At 33.4% G+C, this 21,348-nt stretch overlaps 1 protein-coding gene across 5 annotated transcripts in view; it reads right to left on the bottom strand.

Annotated features, from left to right (window-relative positions):
• ncam1a (neural cell adhesion molecule 1a) overlaps positions 1–21,348 on the bottom strand; it is a 391,029-nt gene that overhangs the window by 132,299 nt on the left and 237,382 nt on the right. For all 5 annotated transcript variants that reach the window (XM_056446180.1, XM_056446181.1, XM_056446183.1 and 2 more), the window contains exons 2-4: positions 6,610–6,684; positions 3,906–4,115; positions 3,201–3,344 (exon numbers count right to left, since the gene is read on the bottom strand). In XM_056446180.1, the coding sequence (XP_056302155.1) occupies positions 3,201–3,344; positions 3,906–4,115; positions 6,610–6,684 (429 nt within the window). The remainder of the gene's footprint in view (positions 1–3,200; positions 3,345–3,905; positions 4,116–6,609; positions 6,685–21,348) is intronic.

Here is a 21,348-nt window from a genome sequence, read left to right as displayed (position 1 = left end):
TCTCATTACATGCTGGGCAGCAAAATGACTCGCTGCTCATCTTCTCCCAGTATAAAATCATTTTTATGGGCTTTTCTGCAGTGCTATCTGTATTCAAGACCCAAAGTAAAGGTGCATATAATATTTCAACCCCGTGGAGACATCGTATAACAGCACTGATATATTAAAAGCGATAAAAACACAAATTCAGCAAGATAAAGCGCAACTTTCAAGCTTAGACAAATGTTAGAAATAGAATACTTGCCTAATACATACAGGAGTAGAGCATACAACAAGAAAATGTGAACTATTTTTTTACTTGTTACAGTGCATTATTGGGCTATTAAACTCATTTTATTTTAGTCAACCACAATATGTTTGAATCCAAAATAGAAATACATTGTAACACTTTAGAACATAGGTCTCAAACTCCATTCCTGGAGGGCCGCAGCTCTGCACAGTTTTGCTCCAACCCTAATCAAACACAGCTGATCCATCTAATGAAGGTGTTCAAGACTACTAGAGACTACTAAGCTGGTGTGAGTTGGAGGTGGTTGGAGCTAAATTATGCAGAGCTGTGGCCCTCTAAGAATTGAGTTTGAGACCACTGCTTTAGAATAATGGTCAATTAGTTAATGTATCTACTGACATTAACTAAGTATGAATAATCTTGTAAAGCATTTGTTAACTGCAGTTTAACATTAACTAATGCATTATTACCATCCAAAGTTGTGATTGTTAACATTAATTAATGCACCATGAGTTAATATGAACTAACATGAACTAACATTATTTAACTTAAATAACATTAACGTTAATAAAGATGAATAAAACTGTAATTGATATATTACTAATTGTTTGTTCATGTTAGTTAATACATTAACTGACATTAATATAATGGACCACTATAAGTCTTACAAAATACTTTATTTTCCATATATACTTCCTGACAAAAGTCTTGTCGCCTATCCAAGTTTTAGGAACAACAAATAATAACTTGAATTCTAGTTGATTATTTAGTATCAGAAGTGGCTTATATGAAAGGCAAAGGCCTCTAGATTACACTTATTTTACCAAAATAATATATGATCGTGGCGATGCAGTGGCGCAGTAGGTAGTGCTTTCCTCACAGCAAGAAGGTTGATGGTTCGAGCCTCGGCTGGGTCAGTTGGCGTTTCTGTGTGGAGTTTGCATGTTCTCTCTGCATTCGTGTGGGTTTCCTCCGGGTGCTCCGGTTTCCCCCACAGTCCAAAGACATGCAGTACAGGTGAATTGGGTAGGCTAAATTGTCCGTAGTGTATGTGTGTGTGAATAAATGTGTATGTGTTTCCCAGTGATGGGTTGCAGCTGGAAGGGCATCCGTTGCATAAAACAAATGCTGGATAAGTTGGTGATTCATTCCGCTGTGGTGACCCCAGATTAATAAAGGGACTAAGCCGAAAAGGAAATGAATGAATGAATGAATATATGATCGTGCCTCGATTTTTAATTACTTAAGTAAGACAGTAAGGTCTGACTTTGAGCCAAAACTCTTGTCACTTAAAAGAAATATTGTGCAATATACAATATAAAGTCATGGTGCAGTGGAAAAAGAATTAATATTGTGTATGACTCCCATGAGTTTGGATAACTTCATCCATACATCTCTGCAATGACTTAAATAACTTATTAATAAAGTGATTTGGAATGTCAAAGAAAGCCAGATGAGGTCCAGTTTTGTTTGTGATTGTCTACCACTTACTGTGTGTGTGTGTTGAAAACCAATTGATCATTACTACAGTATATGTAACACAATGATGTAAACACAGTGTTTTAAACAGTGATTCTGGCATAGACTTTAATGTATCATTAAAAGCCTGAGTCTTCATCCATTGGAAGCTTATAAAAAGAAGATTTGCTTTCACAGCACAGAAAATGACATCTCCCAACATGTATCAACAAAATGTGTAAGGACAAATGTTGCTATGTTGTGTTGCACCAAATCTTGAGCAGAGAGAGTCTTTATAGTGATTATAGCGAGTGCTATTGTTTTTAATGGCGTCACGTCACATTGCTCGCATCTGGTGCAGGCAACTCACCTTGAGTCATCTCATCTTCACCGCCATTGCCTTTAAACATGAAATACTTCCGAACATCAGACTGTAATTTCACTGCAGCCATTAGTTTGGTACTGTGAACTTGGATTGTCTCTGTCGGTTTAGGTTTTAAGAGGAACAACTCAAAATTGGTAAAATCTTCAGAAGCAGAAGCAAAGTAAAGATACTACTCACATCCTCTGGAGGAAAGCATGCACATTAAGCATTGATTTAGGCTTTTGTAAATCAATATTATTTAGTTAAACTGAAAATTAATTAAGTTCAAAGAATCAATATTGTTTACCTAGACCTACTTTTACATTCAAACAGGCACCTATAGGATGTCTGAAGAAGTATATTAGTAGTTCATTGAAAATGAAAATTCTGTTACAATTTACTCTCCCTGCACTTGTCTTATCTGCTTAACACAGAAGAAAATGTTTTGAAGAAAGCTAAAAAGTCATAACCATTGACTTCCATAGTGTTTTTTTTGTACTATGAAAGTCAATGGTTACAGGTTTTCAGCATTCTTCTAAATATCTTCTTTTGTGTTCAACAGAATACAACCGATTCACTTGAGGGTTAGTAAACAGTGAGTACAGTTAAATTTTTAGGTGAACTATCTCTTTAAATATTCAGTATTTTTATCGCGATTCATTTGAACATGAAGGAACATCTGTCAAAATGAAAAGCAAAGAGCAGAAGAGGTTAATGAGAGAAATGTGGAAAATGGTGTTATTTACATAGAGCAGTTTGGTTTTCAATCTCTGCTACAATTAGTGGTTTTGCAGTGAAAATCTCTGCGAGTTCACGTCTCATAGCAGAGATCTGCGGTCGCTGGTTCTTCCAGCGGTCTCTGAGGGAGGAGCCCTCTGAGGTTAAAATAGTTTCATCCAAATGAGCCTTGAACTCACAAACAAAACAGCTCAGATGAAAACACCATGAATCTTTGAGTACTCGGAGTTCTCACAATTAATATTCAGGTGCTTCCCTGTCGCTGTTTTTTATTGTGACAATGCTAAGAGAGCTTACACATGTAACTGGAGAGTTTTGACAGGAATTCTTTAAAGTCAAAACAGTAGCTACTTGAAAAGTGAAAAAAGAAATAAAGAGAAATAGATCTGACAGTAATACTGCACGTCTTACCATCAGTCTCAGGCTGGATTCTCATCTTTTTAAACCTCCAGATGATAGTTGGGGGTGGTGAGCTGATGACATCACAGATGATGTCAGCATCATCACCCTCGTTGAACTCTTGAGGCGATGGAGCATATTGAAAAGTGAGTTTCTCTGAAAAAGACATTTGAAATCATCTTGTAAGAGATTATCTTGTATCACTATTCCAAAAACCCCTTTCTTAATCTGAAAGTTTAACACTAAAAGCTCGAGCAGCAAAAGTGGATTTGAAATTAAGGATTTTTAGAAAGAAAAAGAGTATAATCCGGAAAAATGTTGACCCCCATTGGATGTATTTTTGGTTTAAATTCCTGTAAATTCATAAAATAAAAATAAATAAAATAAAATAAATTTGTATAACATTCCAAATTAAATAAAAAATAAATGACTGTTTTGACAGAATGTATATTATAACCATTTAATATTTTTTTTATAACATATCTAGTTCTAATTATATACATCAGTCAGAACAGCATAATTAAAAACAACAGTATTACAATGCATTTTTTTAATTATTCATACATAATAAAAATAATAAAAGAAAATTGATTATTTTGTGGAAATATGATAATGACCAAAATACTGTATATAATAGGTTTTGGTAACACTGTAAGCTAACCCTTTTGCATTTCTTATAAAACCCCTTTATAATAAGATCACAAACACTTCACTTACGGAAAATTTTTACAATGATGGTGCCCTGAGATTCCTTTTCTCCGCTTTTTGCCACACATTTGTACATGCCCGCATGATCGACATTAGCATTGTAGATTGTGAGTGTCGACGAGGACTCGTCAGTCTTGCTGATGCTGATGTCTGGTCTTCCTGGCAAGAGCTTCTCCCCACTGGGTGCAAACCAGTCTATTTCCTTAGCATCTCCAACAACTGCAACCATAAGACAGACAGGCAGAGAGAGTGAGAAGACACCAGGAGAGCTCATCAGATTTGAGGTAAACTTTAAAATACATTTTTGCTTTGCATGACCGGCTTATATACTCAGAGCAGTTCAGACACTTTCATTCTTTTTTAGGAGTAAAAATAATAAATACCTTAGCAGAAATCAGCAGTTGAGAAAGCATCTTATTACAGTACTGAGAATTTTTGCACAAGCAATCCAGCACTTCATGTTCAATCCAGTGCAAGTCATTTTATTGTTCAAATTCGTTTTTATTTACAGTCTGTGTTGCTTTTGATTAAAATTGCATTTCAATTTCTACTAATAAAGAGATTTTCATTGTTTATATTTTTACTGACAGACATCTGATCTTGAAAGACTGAACAGAGATAATAATCTGATTTTCATGTGATTGAAGGCGGAGTCTCAGAGCCACACCTACCTATTACATCGTCACTTCTGATCAATGACTATTTAAAATAAACTAGGTATATTAGTATAATTAACTATATCAGAGACTTTAAATCATCCTTTTCTCAATATGAGACAATATACTGTAGCTAAAATAAATATCTAAATAGACAATTTACATAAAATAATTATTACTAAATTTACTTCTAGATTATATTTATATTTATAGTATTCTACTCTATGCTTTATAATGCTATTTGATTAAGCATAACTAATATACATCCTGAACTTTGTCTAAATTTGCCTACAATATATATATATATATATATATATATATATATATATATATATATATATATATATATATATATATATATATATATATATATATATATATATATATATATATATATATATATATATATATATATATATATATATATATATATATTATGGTACATTTAATATTTAATAGTATATACATTTAGAATATACATTTAATGATAATTGATAATGATAATTATATATTTTATCATTTAATATATTTTAACACACAAACATTTGATTATATGACTAGATAATTTTCAGTTGAAATAAATCAAACCTTACAAACTTACGAATCAAATCATTGTCTTCATTTTAAACAATTTCTCTATTAAAAATACCACTCAATCAGTGTTAGGGAGGTTACTTTGGAAATAGATACTATAATAATAGATATATATTAATAGAATAATAGATTACATTTCCACAAAACCACAAAACCAGACCTTATAACAAACAAAATTGTTTACTGTTGTTACAAAATCAAAATTTTAGTCAGTTGTGTGGGGTGATTTTTGTGGCATTTGCAATAAAAAAAATACATCTAAGCTATTTTTGCAATTTTCATTTTTAAATCAAAGCAGTTTAAATCCAAGTCAATATCTTAGTGATCAATAAATCTGTCAAAGAAAAAATACGAGGCAGAGTTGTTCAGTTATTTACTGTAAATAATATGCTGCACTAAACAGAAACAAATTATAATATATAACAGCAAAATCAAAAAATCCAATAAAACCAGGCGTTACACATTTAAAATACTATAGTGATTTATAGTTAAGGGAAATATTTAGAAATAAGCATTATATTGTATTTATATTTACAACTCTTAATTAATAAATTAAACTACAAAATGTAATATCATTAGTAACTATAATTATCTAATAGTAATTACCATAGTATACTTTAGCCTTTACTATAGTAAACTATATATATATAGACCTCCTCTGCCTCAGTCATCTTTCCATCAAGTTTCTTGTGTCAGCACAATGATTGGTTGGCGATATCACTGACCAGAGCGAGAGGCAGTAACTCACCAAAATGTTTGTTGTCAACCACCGTAAAACAGGAAGAAGAAGAAATCAGAATTCTCACCATCATATGGATTTACTTTCATCAGCTAGACACCGGCCTCACAGCTCCGTGAATGTCGGTACCGTCACTTATTGATCAACGATCAGTAAATATAGCTTGTGTGCACGCTACTGCGCTACTTGACTAATAAAATAGCTTCGCTACTGAAAAGCTTTCTGGTTTATAAAGTAGCGATGCTACCGACACTACTGAGAAATGTAGAGAGACCAGCCGCGATCAATCATATCAAGTGCTCCTCTCGAAATTAGTTTGTAAAACTTCACTTAAAATATGAAAACAGCTGCAAAACCAAACAGAAAATAGCAGTTAATAATTTACATTTTCTCTTTTCCTCTCAATATTTCAGATGTTCTTCATTTATAATAGAATTTGTTTTTGTGCTTCATCTACAGTCATTCCTATTTCAACATATTTTCGACATAAAAAAAAATCAAGAACAAAAATTTCACTGCAAGAATGAGGCAGGTCAATGAATTTGTGAGCTGTAAATAAGCATATCAAGGCTTTAGTCAGCCTTGCCCAGCCATCAGAATGAAGAGGCTTGCTTGAATCCTTGAACCAAGTGTTAACAGCAGGTTTGAAATCAAAAGCACTCCATGAAGGTTAAATGTGACACGACCCCTGATTTGTTTCATCACAGGAGTGTCACCGTCTTACCTTCACACAAAAAGAATTTGGACTCTCCAACGCTGATCTCTCCCTGGGTTGGAGTGATTTCCACTTGCAAGGCAGCTGGAGAAAAGAGAGACAGAAAGAGAATTCAGTATTTCAGAAATAACTCACATGAACTTAATACACCGATCATACAAGGGATGAAGGTTCAAGACACCCAGGAGTACCTTTTTTGAAGTTTTAACAGATTTGTGCGTGTTGAGCATCAGTTAAGACTACATTAGCAGCTGTCAGCTTTAATTGTGGGGAAAACTGGATAATTTTGAGCTTTTGTCAGCTAATTTCATTTTCCGAGTTTAAAACTATTTTTGGGGCGGGATCAAAATCGGTGACGTAGTCCGAATGTGCTAGTGGACTCGGTTTCTCATTATTATTCATAGCTTAGTTTTCTTATCCTATGAGAAGACCCTGCTTGTTAATTTTTCATGAGAGCATGTGCTTTCCGGAAGCAAGGCAGACCTGCTAAGCAATGAGACCCAATGACTGGTTGAGACCGCGTCTGGGCACGGCATGAGTCGTATGTGCTTGTTTCCATGAACCATGGGGTTTGTTGCATGCTTTCCCCCACGATTCTGTCAGGGCCAATACAGCAAAGCTGTTGGTTTGCAGCAAGGAATTTTGGTGGGAGAGCTGTACGAAAGTTGGAAATCGGCGGAGTTTGCCTTTTATCAGTTGATTTTGTTACCATTCATACACATCGCCTATATCTGTGCTGCTGTGTTCGCCATATGTTTACAATCCTCCAGATTACCAGCAGGGTTAATGGTTGGAATAGACAGGGCATGAGACCTGCTGCACTGCTATCCACTGTGTCTGCATTCAGACCCAGGGATTGAGGAGAAAATTCCTCCTCATTTATAGTGTTTATATAAACATAATTATCTTTATAATGATATAACAAATTGTGGTTATGTGCATATGAAATTACAAGTACCATATGTAGCAGGGCATTAAATTACTTACTGTTTATATAGTTGCATTTTAACTTTGTAAACTATAAAATCACGGGTCTCCTCATGGTTTGTGTCTCATTTTGTGAGCCAACTAACAACAGTTGTTCGCTCCTCTCTTTTTCCCCGTCTCTGCTAACCATGCCCACTCCTCCTTCTGCTCACTGTGCTCCACGCCCATCTTGGAGCACGTTTTGAAAAAGTCTGAGGTAGACTTAAACCGAAAGAGGGAGGTTTCATGGCCCTTTAAAAGCAACTCGTTAGTCGGTTGCCTGCATGGTTGGTTAACATGTCATTGATGTTTCTGGAGCAGTTTTAATCGTATATCAAGCAAAGCGTCAGCCCTTGGAATGAACAGATGCATGTGAATAATTACACATATCCACAAAAAAGTAAAAGAGTAAGCCACAACATCCAGAAATACCTAGCAGACTGAATATTCTGGTGCAGAAGTTTAAAAGTAGATCTTCAATTAATTTATTTAATGTATTTATTTATATTCAAAGACATTTCACATGCTCAATATATTTAGTTGATTAAAAATAAATATGAAGAGGTATGAAAAGATTGGATGAAGAGTGCAGTCTGAAATTGTCTTCGAATTTTAATTCATTTTTTTCTCAGTCTGCAATGTTTATGTTTAATTATTTTACTTTAAATGCAAGGACATATATACTGTATTATAAATCCAAACAAAAACAAGATGGACTTATTTTTCCATAGCAAATGCTTACTGGTAGAATATACAATACTGTATAATCTTTTTCAATGAAATTACCCAGATCAATGAAATTACCCATTCATTTTTCTATGATTGGAAAACCTACTGTAGTTGGTTCTCATCCATTACGACCCATTCTTAAATTTTACCCATAACACACTTGTACAGTACATGTTCCTCCTACACATCCTAACTAAAGCTTCTCTTTGTTATCTAATTACTAAGGTAGTTTACATAAAATCACAGTTTGTGTCTCGAAGCTAAAACGAGAAGCATATGCTGCACATCCCCAGTGACTGGGCCTGCCAACCAATTAAAACGCACTCCTGGGAAGGATGTTGTCTGTGGGTGTACGAGGAGCACAAGGCCGTGCAGTTTTGGACCTGAAGATAACAACACGTCAATAGCTCTGGCTCTTTTCCAGCTCTGTTAATGTGGCAGGCGGAGATGAGTATTTACTGCGGTACAGAAGCGAGCAAGAGCAATGTGCAGCAAACCGTAGCCATGGCAACCCTGAGTACTGTCACAAACGCTTATTGAAAAACCTCAGTGTTAGGCAGGCTGATTCTTGGACTAAATATGACAATTAGGGCTCGGCACTATCAGAAATATGGTGAATTATAGGCCTCTCGCAAACTTATTTTCCACCCACAATTACCTGGGGGTTCTGAACTACACTGATATTGCATAATGGTACCTTAAGCTTCAATTTTCCAGTTTAATAGAAGGCACCTGATGGAGCTCCCTGAACATTTTCATTCGTGTGCAGTTGGGGAGCGTAATGCTGTAAATGATAGCATATTAGTTTCTCGATATGAGGCTAATATGTTTCATCTTCCTGCATCAACTGCCGTGAATGAGATGAGTGTAGGCAGCAAGCGGCTGTTAGCTTTACAAGTGACAGATACCGTCAGATTTCAAGGACAAGGACGAAGGCAGACCTGTGAAACTGTACCTGCCGGAAAACAACAGCTGATTGCTTTCTGTCACAGAACCTGTCAGTCATGAGCACCTTAAAAAACTGTAGGAATGCTTTGTGTCTTGAAGTTTGCAGCAAGAGAGGAACTGACCTAGAACCGAGCCACATGAGATTGATGAACTTACATCGTTTTACTCAGAGCTTGTTTATTCACACTGTATTCATGGGTAATTAGAAAATCGCTTTATTCAACGAGTCCCATTTAAACAAATTGATTGACATTTGAATTTCGAACCCTGCATAAGTCAAGGAAGGCTTTTGAAATCAATGCAAAACTATTCCTTTGATTAAGAAACATTAAGGCTGTGTTCACAGTTGGCAGGTTTGCTTCGATTAAAACTAACTGCAGTGTGTCGGGCCTGATAGCATAGAGGACAAAGTGTCGACATATACTGCACTGTGCGTATCCCGAGTTTGAGCCCTTACTTGCAGATCTTTCCCAATCCCATCCCCCTCACTCCCTAATTTTGCTTCCAGTCAATACACAGTCCAATCACAATAAAGGCAAGAATTCCAACAATAAATATATAGAAAAAACTAACTGTAGTGTGATTGTTGTGTTAGTTTATTTAAATAAGTGTGCACCCCATACTCATATGTAGACCACTAAAAAGATGGATCTCAGTCTGCCTCTATTTCTATAGTTCAACTGAAATATGAAAGCAAAACAAACCAAAGGCATCTGAATGAAACAATAACAGAATGTTATGTCACAAGATGCAACCATAAAAAGAAAGCTCAAGCAATGACCATCAAAGTTACAATACATGTTCTCATTTAGCCCACCATAAAGCACTGACCTGGAGTTCTAATAAATTCTGTTGTAAAGTAAACAACACAAAAGCCTATTTTGTATCTTTAGATTATAGGTCTTTAAAAATGTAACAGTACCTGTAAGTGAACCGAGACTATCTTATTTTCTTTTGGTCTCAAAACAAATGATTTAACCAAACTAGAAAACCAAACTAGAAATACAAACCAAATAGTATTAACTGGTATTACAATTTATCACTATTAAAATAATTATTAAATGCAAACTGACAGTGAAAATTCATGACATTGATGCAACTGAAATATTTTCATCTATATATTTCTCAGACCCCCTAGTTTTTCGTGATTTTGTGATCGCTGAATCCAATACAAAATTAACAAAAAGTCGCTAAATTAATTTAAACGCAAAATAATTGCAAAATTAATCTTATAAAACATCAAATTCCAAACCATATAATGAAATTATATTTATTTCCGTTTGCAATTAATTGTTTTACATGACTTAAAGACGTTGTATACGCATCGCACGTTACGTATTTGAGTGTTGAAATGACGATCACCTGCATTCTCATAATCATTACATTACATGACCAGGGGGGGGATTGTTTTGCAGCTTGAGCAGTAAGCATACGCGGATGAAGGAACAATGCGACAGACAGAAAAGCAAGCAACTTGATGGACAATGATGGAGATTGGTTCAAGGATGACGGCCGCTGGACGTGACCGAATTGAAGGACATTGTTTGTGCTTTACATGTTTGGCTGGTATTACAGTATGCGTCAAGTGGATAAATGATTTCGTTTATCCCTTTCCTTGCAGTTAATGAGAGAAAACGCTTCATTGACAAGTTTTACGACAATCTGTGTTTTTGGTGTATTACGGTAGGCCCTAATGCATGTCCTTAGTGAGGTACTTGATGTCAAATGCTATGGGCAGTAAAATCTGAGAGAGAGAATGTAAAATAGGATTAAATTATGAGTTATACAACCTTCCCTATTGTTTTAGATCTGTTTTAGATCTTGTCTTTACAAGAGACCAAAATAAAGAAGCTTTATTTTTATGATTTGAGTCACTGTCATTGTGTCAGATTGCACAGCTAGCATAGTAGGCTACCTAACATGGTAAATAATTTTGCGATTAATATATATATATATATATATATATATATATATATATATATATATATATATATATATATATATATATATATATATATATATATATATATATATATATATATATATATATATATATATATATATATATATATATATATTATATATATATATATATATATATATAATATATATATATATATATATATATATATATATATATATATATATATATATATAAATCGCAAAATTGTCTGCATATTTCTGGGAATAACCACCACAAAATCACAAATTTTTAAAAAAATAATCACACACACAAAAAAGTTTGATTTATATGAGCACCAACAAGGCTACTATTTCATATCAATGGGGTCAAAATACCACCAAAATAAACACCCATAAGATAATGGGGCAAATTTAATCTATTACTGCTGTTGCATTTGAGAAAAAGAATGAACATTCATACGTACATTCAAAAAATACTAAATTCAATGAAGGAAATAAATATATCCCAGTTTCAATGAAAATAAGCAGGACAACCACAACTGCAAATGTTTTCAACAACATTAACATGTGCACCAGTAATGCCATGATTTCTAATAAACAAAGTGAGCACTTAGTAGTAAGATGACAAGCAAACCTCTTTGCTCCTTTTGACATTCTACATTCATTATTCTGATTATATGCTAAAAAGTGTGGTTATTATTACCATCATTATTCTCAAAACAAAATTTCCATTGATGGTTATGCAGCACTATGCTGACATTGTAATATTGTGCAGTGTGTTGTATTAACAGTGTAGTGATTCAGAGAGAGGAGGTCTCAGAGTTCATTCATGGAGCTGTATGGACAACAAACATCCTCAGTGCACATCTACTAAACATATGCACATTTTGGACAGTAATAATAAGATTAAGCTCTTTATGTGAGTTTACAGTACATGTTTACTATGATTAAAACCAGCATATGCCAGATAGTTTAATGTGATTATACTTAGCTTACATGCATTACTTTAAATAAGATATTATATAATAATACATTTAATCTGAATATTATATATATTATTGCATTTTGAGGCTGCATGCAAACATATTCATTGATAATAATAAAGTAAAAGTTAAGTTGGAACCAAATTTAGTTTTATTCTGTCTTCAAACTTTCTGAAGAGTTTAGTTTGTGACTACTTCACCTCTATGTCAAGCTTTAAAAGTAACAGAGAAGATTACATGTAGAACCAGTTCAATGCAGCACCACTTCAATGACAAACACTACCCCTGATGACCCTAAACACTGACACACATCTCTGCATTTTATCATCATAATGCTTCAGGATTCAAAAGTGTCACATGGTGGTGTGAGACGGTATACGAATAAGGTATTTGCTCCATTATCTGCAGTCAAGCAAACAGCATCCCCATTTGTTTGTGTATGCATATGAAGTGCAACTGGAGAGATCCGCAGACGTTAAAGTACTGTGGGAGGAAACAGTGGTTCTGTCTTGTTTGCTCAAAATGAATTTCCAGACAACGCTCTTACACTTTCAGCACAAATCGAAAAAGGAAAAACGTCTTCAAAAGCAAATCAAGTCTTAAGTGCAGACATCCAGGCAGCCTGCTGTATTACTGTGTCCCTGAGCTTGAAAAGTCTCTGTATATACTTAACCTGAGTAATACATTGTAATCCAATATCCTCATCCATGTATTAGGAAGAAAAAAATAAAAATGATAAACAGACAAAGGAAAAAATACTTACAGCATAAAAGACCAGCATATTAAATTAGTCTACGACTCAGCTTGTTTGTTCACTGAAAGCATTTCCGCCTAAGAAACAGTCCAGTTTCCACTCGAAAACACCAGGGCGCCTTGAATGACTCAACCAAATAAATAAACGCAGTGCATGAGAAATCCGGTACGGTTATGATATTGTTATTTGAACTTCTCTGACTTGGTAATGCAGTCTTGAGGCTGTATATTGAATGAAGCCAAATGTTTGGACTCTATGGTTAGCGAGTGTCAATACAGCAAAAGTGCAGCGCTGTGTTCTTGCTGAGAAGCACGAGGGAGGCAAATGAACACGTAAAACACAATAGGACTGCAAATCGATAAGCCTAATTACAAAATAAATCCGAAACAGCGCAGCTTTATAGGTGGCAACTCGCTGTGTTGCCAGCACGTTCCTCTGGCATGCTCCTTGCGTCCGTACTCTTAATCTTCATTCCTACCGAAGAGATAACTGCGGGCCACTTAGCAACCCAGCATATCACATGATGGATACCATTTGGGACCCTACTATTGCTAAAAAACAAGAAGACAAGAATTATTATGCTAAACTCTGAGGAAACTGTCTCTGACAAACCAAGGTCTAAATGTTTAAATAGTTAGCAAAAAACAATCAAGTTACTGTCTATGAAAAGAATGCTAATGCTAACATGTAGCTTTATGTTAGAATTACACACCCGCTTCGAATGTTATCACTCAATTGAATGGTCATTATAAGTGGTTATCATCTGATAGATATGGGCCAGTAGGGACCTTCTGCACCTACTGGTATGCTCAGAAGGCTGTTATCATCCATCAATATAGCTATACTTAATCAGCTATACTTAATCAGCTATATTAGAGAAGACTCCAGATCCAGGTCTGTTTTTACATTACTGTGAAGGTTGGGTTTAGGGTTGGGGTAGACGTTAATAAAATACAATTAATAGGAAATTTAATAAATAATATAAAATATTCGCGTAAACTTCTGGCCGCAGCTGTATATGATCTATAGCTGATTAACCATGTACATGGATGATAACAGCCTTCTAAGACTACCAGTAGGCGCTGATAACCACTGATAACGTCCAATCAATTAAATGGCTGAAATAAAGATCTTTTCAAGTCAAAATAACACAGTAAGAAGCCAGAAAGAGCTGTAGTTTTTAAACTGTATAAACAATGAGCCTTAAAATCTGAAATGTTGCATCATGAATAATGATTAAAATATTAAATGTATGTAAATGTATGTAAAACTCTGAGGAAACAGCCTCTGTTAAAGACAGACATAAGCATTTAGTTTAAATGGCTCAATAAAGCTACGATCACTGAGATGAATGCTAATACCAACAGACAGCTTTCAAAAAGTATCACCTATGATTACAATGCTGCCTCTCAAATGAACAAGAGCTGGAAAATAAGGAATAGAGAATTAATTAGACTCTGAGGAAAAAATCTGAGATGTTCTCTGTCAAACCAATGCATATTTTTGGTCCTTTTCAAATCCAAACCCTCTTTTAAATGTGCAGATTTAGCAAGTTAGCATGATCCAAGTCAAGTTACCATCAGTGAGATATGTGCTAATGCTAAATAGCTTTTATTTTTAAGTAAAAAAAATAATGAAATAAAAAGCAGATAAGTAACATGAAGTAACATTAAGGCTGTGTTCACAGTTGGCAGGTTTGGTTCGATTAAAACTAACTGCAGTTTTTTGGCCCTGATAGCATAGTGGACAATGTGTTAACATATACTGCACTGGTATCCCAAGTTTGAGCCCTGACTTGCGGATCTTTCCCAATCCCATCCCTCTCTTAAATGTGCAGATTTAGCAAGTTAGCATGATCCAAGTCAAGCTACCGTCAGTGAGATGTATGCTATTGCTAAATAGCTTTTAACGAGTATTAAAATTTTTTTTTAAGTAACAAAATTATGAAATACAAAGCAGAAAATGTGCTGTACAAACTGTCAGTGAATGCCTCTTGAGTAAAAGTTTAGCTAGCATGACCATGGAGCCACTATCAAAGAAATTAATGCTAATGCTACCACATAGTGTTCTACAGGTATTAACAACATTTTAAAAGTCAAGATAATGTATAAGAAGCCAGAAGGAGCTTTAGTTTTGCAAACTAAGCCCACAATGAGCATGAACATTTCAAATAGCACATCAAATACAAGTTAGAATGTCAACATGTCAAAACTCTGAGGAAAATGTCAGTGTTTGTCTCTGTCAAACAAAGGTGCAAAGGTTTAGCTATAGCTATCAAACATTTATAATGCTAACAACAGCCAACACCAACTTTTTGAGTCGAAATAATCCAGTAAAAAGCCAAAGAGAGCTTCAGTTTTCAAACAATGAGCCTCAACATCAAATATGGCATCTTGGATATGGGTTAACTCTCTTACAATGCTATCTTTCAAATGAGCGAGATTTACTACATTGCATTTCCTATTCTATTTCCCCTTGACTTACAGTCTTATATTCCTGCTCGTAAAATCCTGCATATATTAGTTGTCAAGTATTCTATGAAATGTATGTATTAGTCTTTGACGGCTAATGAAAACAGCTCTGCGTTTTCCCAGGTTCATTGACGTGTTACCAATCCATGTGTTTGCGTCTGACACAAAGCCACATCCTCTACATTAAATCACTATATTCATGCAAATACGCAGCTGCGGCAATTCATCTCTACACTCCAACAAAACATGCCATCATACCGGCGTGATGGTGTATTAATTCTTGTGTAACGGAGGCAGAGACACTGATGTTGGCAAAACCCATGACTATTAATCACCAAAGACTTCAAGGAGATGAGCTGTCCATATATTGACGTGCACCTGACGTTGTGTGTCAAGTTGGAGTGAGCTTACAAATTTGCAGGCCAGATTAAAGAGATTCACTGACTGACAAACTTTCCTGTCGGCGAGTTTATTTTTTACCATTCTGGGGCAGGAATAAGGTGCTTTGAAATGCCATGTCAGACGAGTTATGAAAAAAAGATGAAAGAGCATAGGCAAACTCCGATATGTACAATGTCATTCATCACAGCAGATTAACGCTAACTTAAAAACATTCATACACACATCTGGTGCTAAGCCTGGTCACTGAGTTCAACTTCAACACATTTTAAGGTATGATTTTATTCGATACATATCAGCAGCTGAGGAGAGGCTCAGAACATGAATCGACTTCTTCATTCGGTTTGTTCTCAGGTTGTCAGTGATTAATGATTTGGTAATCTTCATAAATTATGGGCGGACACCTTTAAGTGTCCGTTTTAGCCTCAATGCATCCCTAAGTTTAACACACAGATCAATGTGACAGCTAACTAATCAAAATGAACCTTTTAATCATATCACCTGCCGCCTGGAACACAATGGGATTCAGGACTATTCCACCAACAAATGACTCTTAAGAATTGATTTATTTAATGAATTGTTATTACTCGATTGTCTGACAAATTACCCATTTGAATGACCTTGTGAATCAGTCAGAAAAAGGTGTTGTTACAAAAAGTGATTGTTTAAATAAAAGAAACGCTTTTGAAAGAGGTTTTTTGTGTATAGTATATGTGCATTTTTTACATTTTTTAAATAATATTATATAATTCAGTGTTTCTTACAGGATTGAAATATACTTGTGGTACACTGTAAAAAATGTCCGTTATTTCAAAGGTAAAAAACTGTAAAAATGCTACAGTAAAAATCCGTAACCTGGTTAACAGTATGTTTCCTTAATATATACGCAAATAACTGTAAACTGACTTTCCCAGAATTCCCTGAATGGCACATCACTTTTTATGCTTTTTGTCGACATTAATATAGATCTTTTTAGTTGTTTCCCCATCAGTTATGTACATTAGAGATGTTACATCTAATGTTGATAAACAATGTTTATTTCATGACTTTAATTTTATGTGTGTTACCATACTGGTGTTTAGTAGCTGTGTGAATGACACTGAGGACCTACACTGATACACTTTACTGCTTGTTGGAAAAGTTGTTTGTGATGAGCATCACTACCTGCATCACTACCTTTCTCATCACTACCTGCATATGGCTGTGTTAACATGTCTATCTGTTTAACAAAAGATGTGTAGATGTTGGTAATTCAAAATACAGACATATTACATCGATCAAATAATGAAATATGGTAGTTTACTGTAAAAATTTGAAATTACTTTACGGTTTGTACCATATTTTTTACCGTAAATTTTACAGATGTATTTTTTACAGTGTAGCCAGATTGAAACGCACCTTTTACCTACAACACATAATTAGTTAACTCTATGGGACAAACAAAACATAATTAGATTTTTAACACTATATTTTATAATTATCTTGTTTTAAACTTTTTCTTTTCAATGGGTTAAAGTAAAAAAAATGTGTCGAAACACTTTCTCTTTCATGCTGTTTCTCTTATAAATGCTTTTAAAGCATTTTAAATACATAAAATATGTAATATATTGACATCAATTTAATAAAATACACAGCAAATGAGAAATTAAGGATTTAAAAAGAATAAAAACAGACAATATCTCTAAAAATTATAATAATTACAAGAATAAAATGTGTAGATTATTTAAATAAGCAAAATGAGCTGATTACCCATTTCTAATGGTGTACAAATATTCTGCAGCCAATGTAGATGTAATTTCCTCATCTCCGAGGATTTAGTAAAGTTTAGATTAACGAATTAATTATTTAATATATCTCTCGCTCTCATGGCTGTGTGCATAGAATTAATGACAGCTTACAAAATGACAGAAAAACCGGACATTTTAGTAGATTTGGAAACCCCGGCCGGATGCAAAAATGTGCGGATCTCTGTGGGTTTGTATTTTATTATAACATCAGTAATGCCCTGAGTTAACAAACTATTGATTAACAATGATAATGAACAAAGATGAATAAATACTGTAATAAATGTGTTGTTCATTGTTCATGTCAGTACATACATTAAATAACATTAACAACTACAATCTTTTTTGGGGTTGCTAATTTTTTTGCCATTTTTTAAATCTTTTTGAATGAAGTATTCATTTGATCAAAATACAGCTGAACAGCAATCTAATATATATTAAAATATAGTGTATGTTGTATAAACATGTGATGGCAAAACTCAAACTTCAAAGCATCATTACTACAGCTTTCAGAGCCTAATTTGTTTGACTGTTATTTATAAGATGGCAGAGCAAATTCATATTTTCCAGTCTACACTGTCACATGATTAGAATTTTTAGAATCTAATATGCTGATTTCGTGTTCATGTGACATTAATATTATTATTATCAACACTGAAAAATAATATCTATTTCAAATATAATATATAGTAATATAAATGTTTTACTGTCATATTTTGTGCAATTTATCAGATAAAAATATTATAAATATTAATAGAGACTTTTAACTGCCATTTATTATATATTTTAACAATTATAGATTATATATTACATTATAAAATAAATAAAAATATGTTTCTCATTGATTATTTTGGATTAAATATTCTTGATTCTTGATTTTACACTGTAAAATCAATAAATTATCAGATCAATAAATCTTTATATGTTAATTTAACTTACTAAAATAAATTGACTTTTAATTAAAAAAAATATTCGTTAGTCACATGAGATAAAAAGTACTTAACATTAAAAAAACTAAAATGAAACAAAAATGCAAGGTAACCACTATTTTTTCAAGTGCAGTGAACTACATTTCACAGTGTACACTTTTATTCCTTCTAACACAGCAAAAGCATGCGTGGTTAATTTGTGGTTGGCAGTAAATGAGACAGAGGAATTCCACTGAGAACAGCTGCTTCAGCCTAACATTTCACTTCTCACCCAACCAGCCAATGAAGTCAACCAGCATCTCTGGGGTTGCATGTCAAATTTAAACTCCAAAAAGAAAAAACTTCATACACCACACGGGGGCCAGTAACTCTGGAAACTGAAGGGCCTGGGATGCCCTCTAGGTGGAGGAGATGCCAAAACAGAGGGCATTCAGGGTGAGAGAATGTTATTGGATGGCCTCATTACCACGCTGATCATCCGATCCCATTGCACTTCCAGTATTTGTATCAGTCTATGCATGCATGATGTGCAAGAGGATGCAGTATTAACTTTCTATCTTTAGGCAAGATGAAAAAAAAGACTAACAGGCTGTGGTTATAATGACTCTGCAGTAGTTAAACAGTTTCCCGTGAATGAAAAAGAAAAATTGTGAAAACTCTTATAAATTTAAGAGCTTGTTCTATTTTTATATTTTAAAGCAGTCTGACTTGAAGGCAATTACAAAAAGTAATAACAGCTTAGGGAAAAGAGGCATAGCCAACTGTTTTGCGATCTTCTCAAGGTTACAAGGCACCATATTGTAAGAACAGATGGTAAAGAAGCTCCGAGGTTTTATTTTAACACTCTGTGATCCGAAGAAACGGCGAAATGAAGTGACTAGCAGAAACATCACACTTTTACCCAAAATAAATAAATAAATAAATAGAAATACTTCTAACAATATACAAGGTCAGTTAAAATTGAGCATTTTAAAATTGTTTTGACATTTTATTAGAATATGAAATTGTAATATTAATTTAAGTTTAGATAAACATTCGTTTTTGCCATTTTATTTTATTAGTATAATTTATTTAGATAATTTTTCATTATTAATTATTTAAGCAAAAGGTTATTTATGAATGAAGATTACTGCCTTCACAGAGATTTTTTGAGAGACTTCATGCATTTGATATAGATGTTTTTTTTATTATTTAGATTAACATTATTATTCTTTATTAACATTAGTAACAGGGGATACATAAAACATAATTTGTACTAATATTATGTGAATTGAACATAATTGAGTACATATTTATTGTACAGCTAGTTCCACAAATGTAACAAAAGATAAAGTAAAAAATCAATACATGAAAGAATACCAAATTGGTAAAGGAAAAACTAAAAAAATAAAATAAAATAAATAAAAGCAAATATAACATGAATATCTGAAAATATAAGCAAATTATTTGAATGTTATATGGGCGTATCAGAATGGATCTGATCTAATATAGATGTATCACAACATCTATAACACATTTTTTTTATCTCTACGCTGTAAAAATGTGTTTTATAAAAAAATACGATGTCAGATTTTGTACTTGAAAGTTACATTATTTGCCCATTCTTGGTATTTGTTTGAAACAGAATATCTATTCCCAGCAAAATTAAGATATGCAATCAACTGCTTATTGCACAGTGTACAAAATGATGATGATTACTGACGCAGGTTTAAATTATATATACACTACCGGTCAAAAGCTTGGGGTCTGTTTTCTTTTCATGTTTTTTTTTTCTTTTTTTTCTTTTAGTTTTATTAAATGTAAAATGTATTAATTGGCATTTATTAAATGTAAAACAATTGTTAAATTGTTAAATATTTCTTAAAACTTTAAATAACTGCTTTCTTATTGCATGTAGTTTCAAATGAAATTATTACTTCAATCATTATTGCTTTTTTTACTATTACCATTAATAATAATAATAATAATAATAATAATAATAATAATAATAATAATAATAATAATAATAATAATAATAATTATTATTATTATTATTATTATTATTATTATTATTAATAATAATATTAGAGTGATTTCTAAAGGATCATGTGACTGAAGACTGGAGTAATGAAGTTGAAAATTCATCTTTAAAATCACTGGAATAAATTATTAAATTCAATTATAAACTACAGTTATTATATAGTGCAATAATATTTCACAATTTTACAATTTGTACTGTATTTTTGACTAAATAAATGCAGCCATGGTGAGCAGGAGAAGCTTGTTTAAAAATTCTACAGACCCCAAACTTTTGACCAGTATATTTTATAAAAAAAATGATCTACTATATATTTTTAAGCATCTTATTACTCAAAAGAAATGCTTTTACAACAACAACAACGTCAGCTTTCTTGCATCAACTTAAAACACCAAAATGTTTTTCTCAAAATCAATTACAAACGCCCACACCGTACATTTGCACCATCCAAACAAATTTCAGAGGAGCCTGAATAATTAATCCAAGAATCAAAGTAGGCAACCCAAATGTAAAGCAACGCGTTGACAGAAATGACACCCCAGGTCCACACCATGGATAACCAACAGATGGGCATTAATACTGTTTAAAGAGACATGCGAGACAAACAATCGAATAAACAAAGCCTTTGACATGAAACTAATTAATTGTGATGTTGTGCTTTACTTTGAGAAGTCACCACAAGTGGTGATGGCAAAGCTCACATGTAATGCAACAATTCCTGAAGCTAATAGGATTAGAGACATGCACACAAGCAGACCGCGCAAATCCAACATAAGGCAAGATGCTGCAGGCAAAAATCAAATACTTTAATCATACTTCACCAGTTGATTGATTACATTAAGAAT

The sequence above is a fragment of the Danio aesculapii genome, chromosome 21 (assembly GCF_903798145.1).
Source record: "Danio aesculapii chromosome 21, fDanAes4.1, whole genome shotgun sequence".
In the NCBI taxonomy this organism is placed as follows: Eukaryota; Metazoa; Chordata; class Actinopteri; order Cypriniformes; family Danionidae; genus Danio; species Danio aesculapii.
Note: the sequence above shows the minus strand (reverse complement) of the source record. Positions and strands in the feature narration are given on the sequence as shown.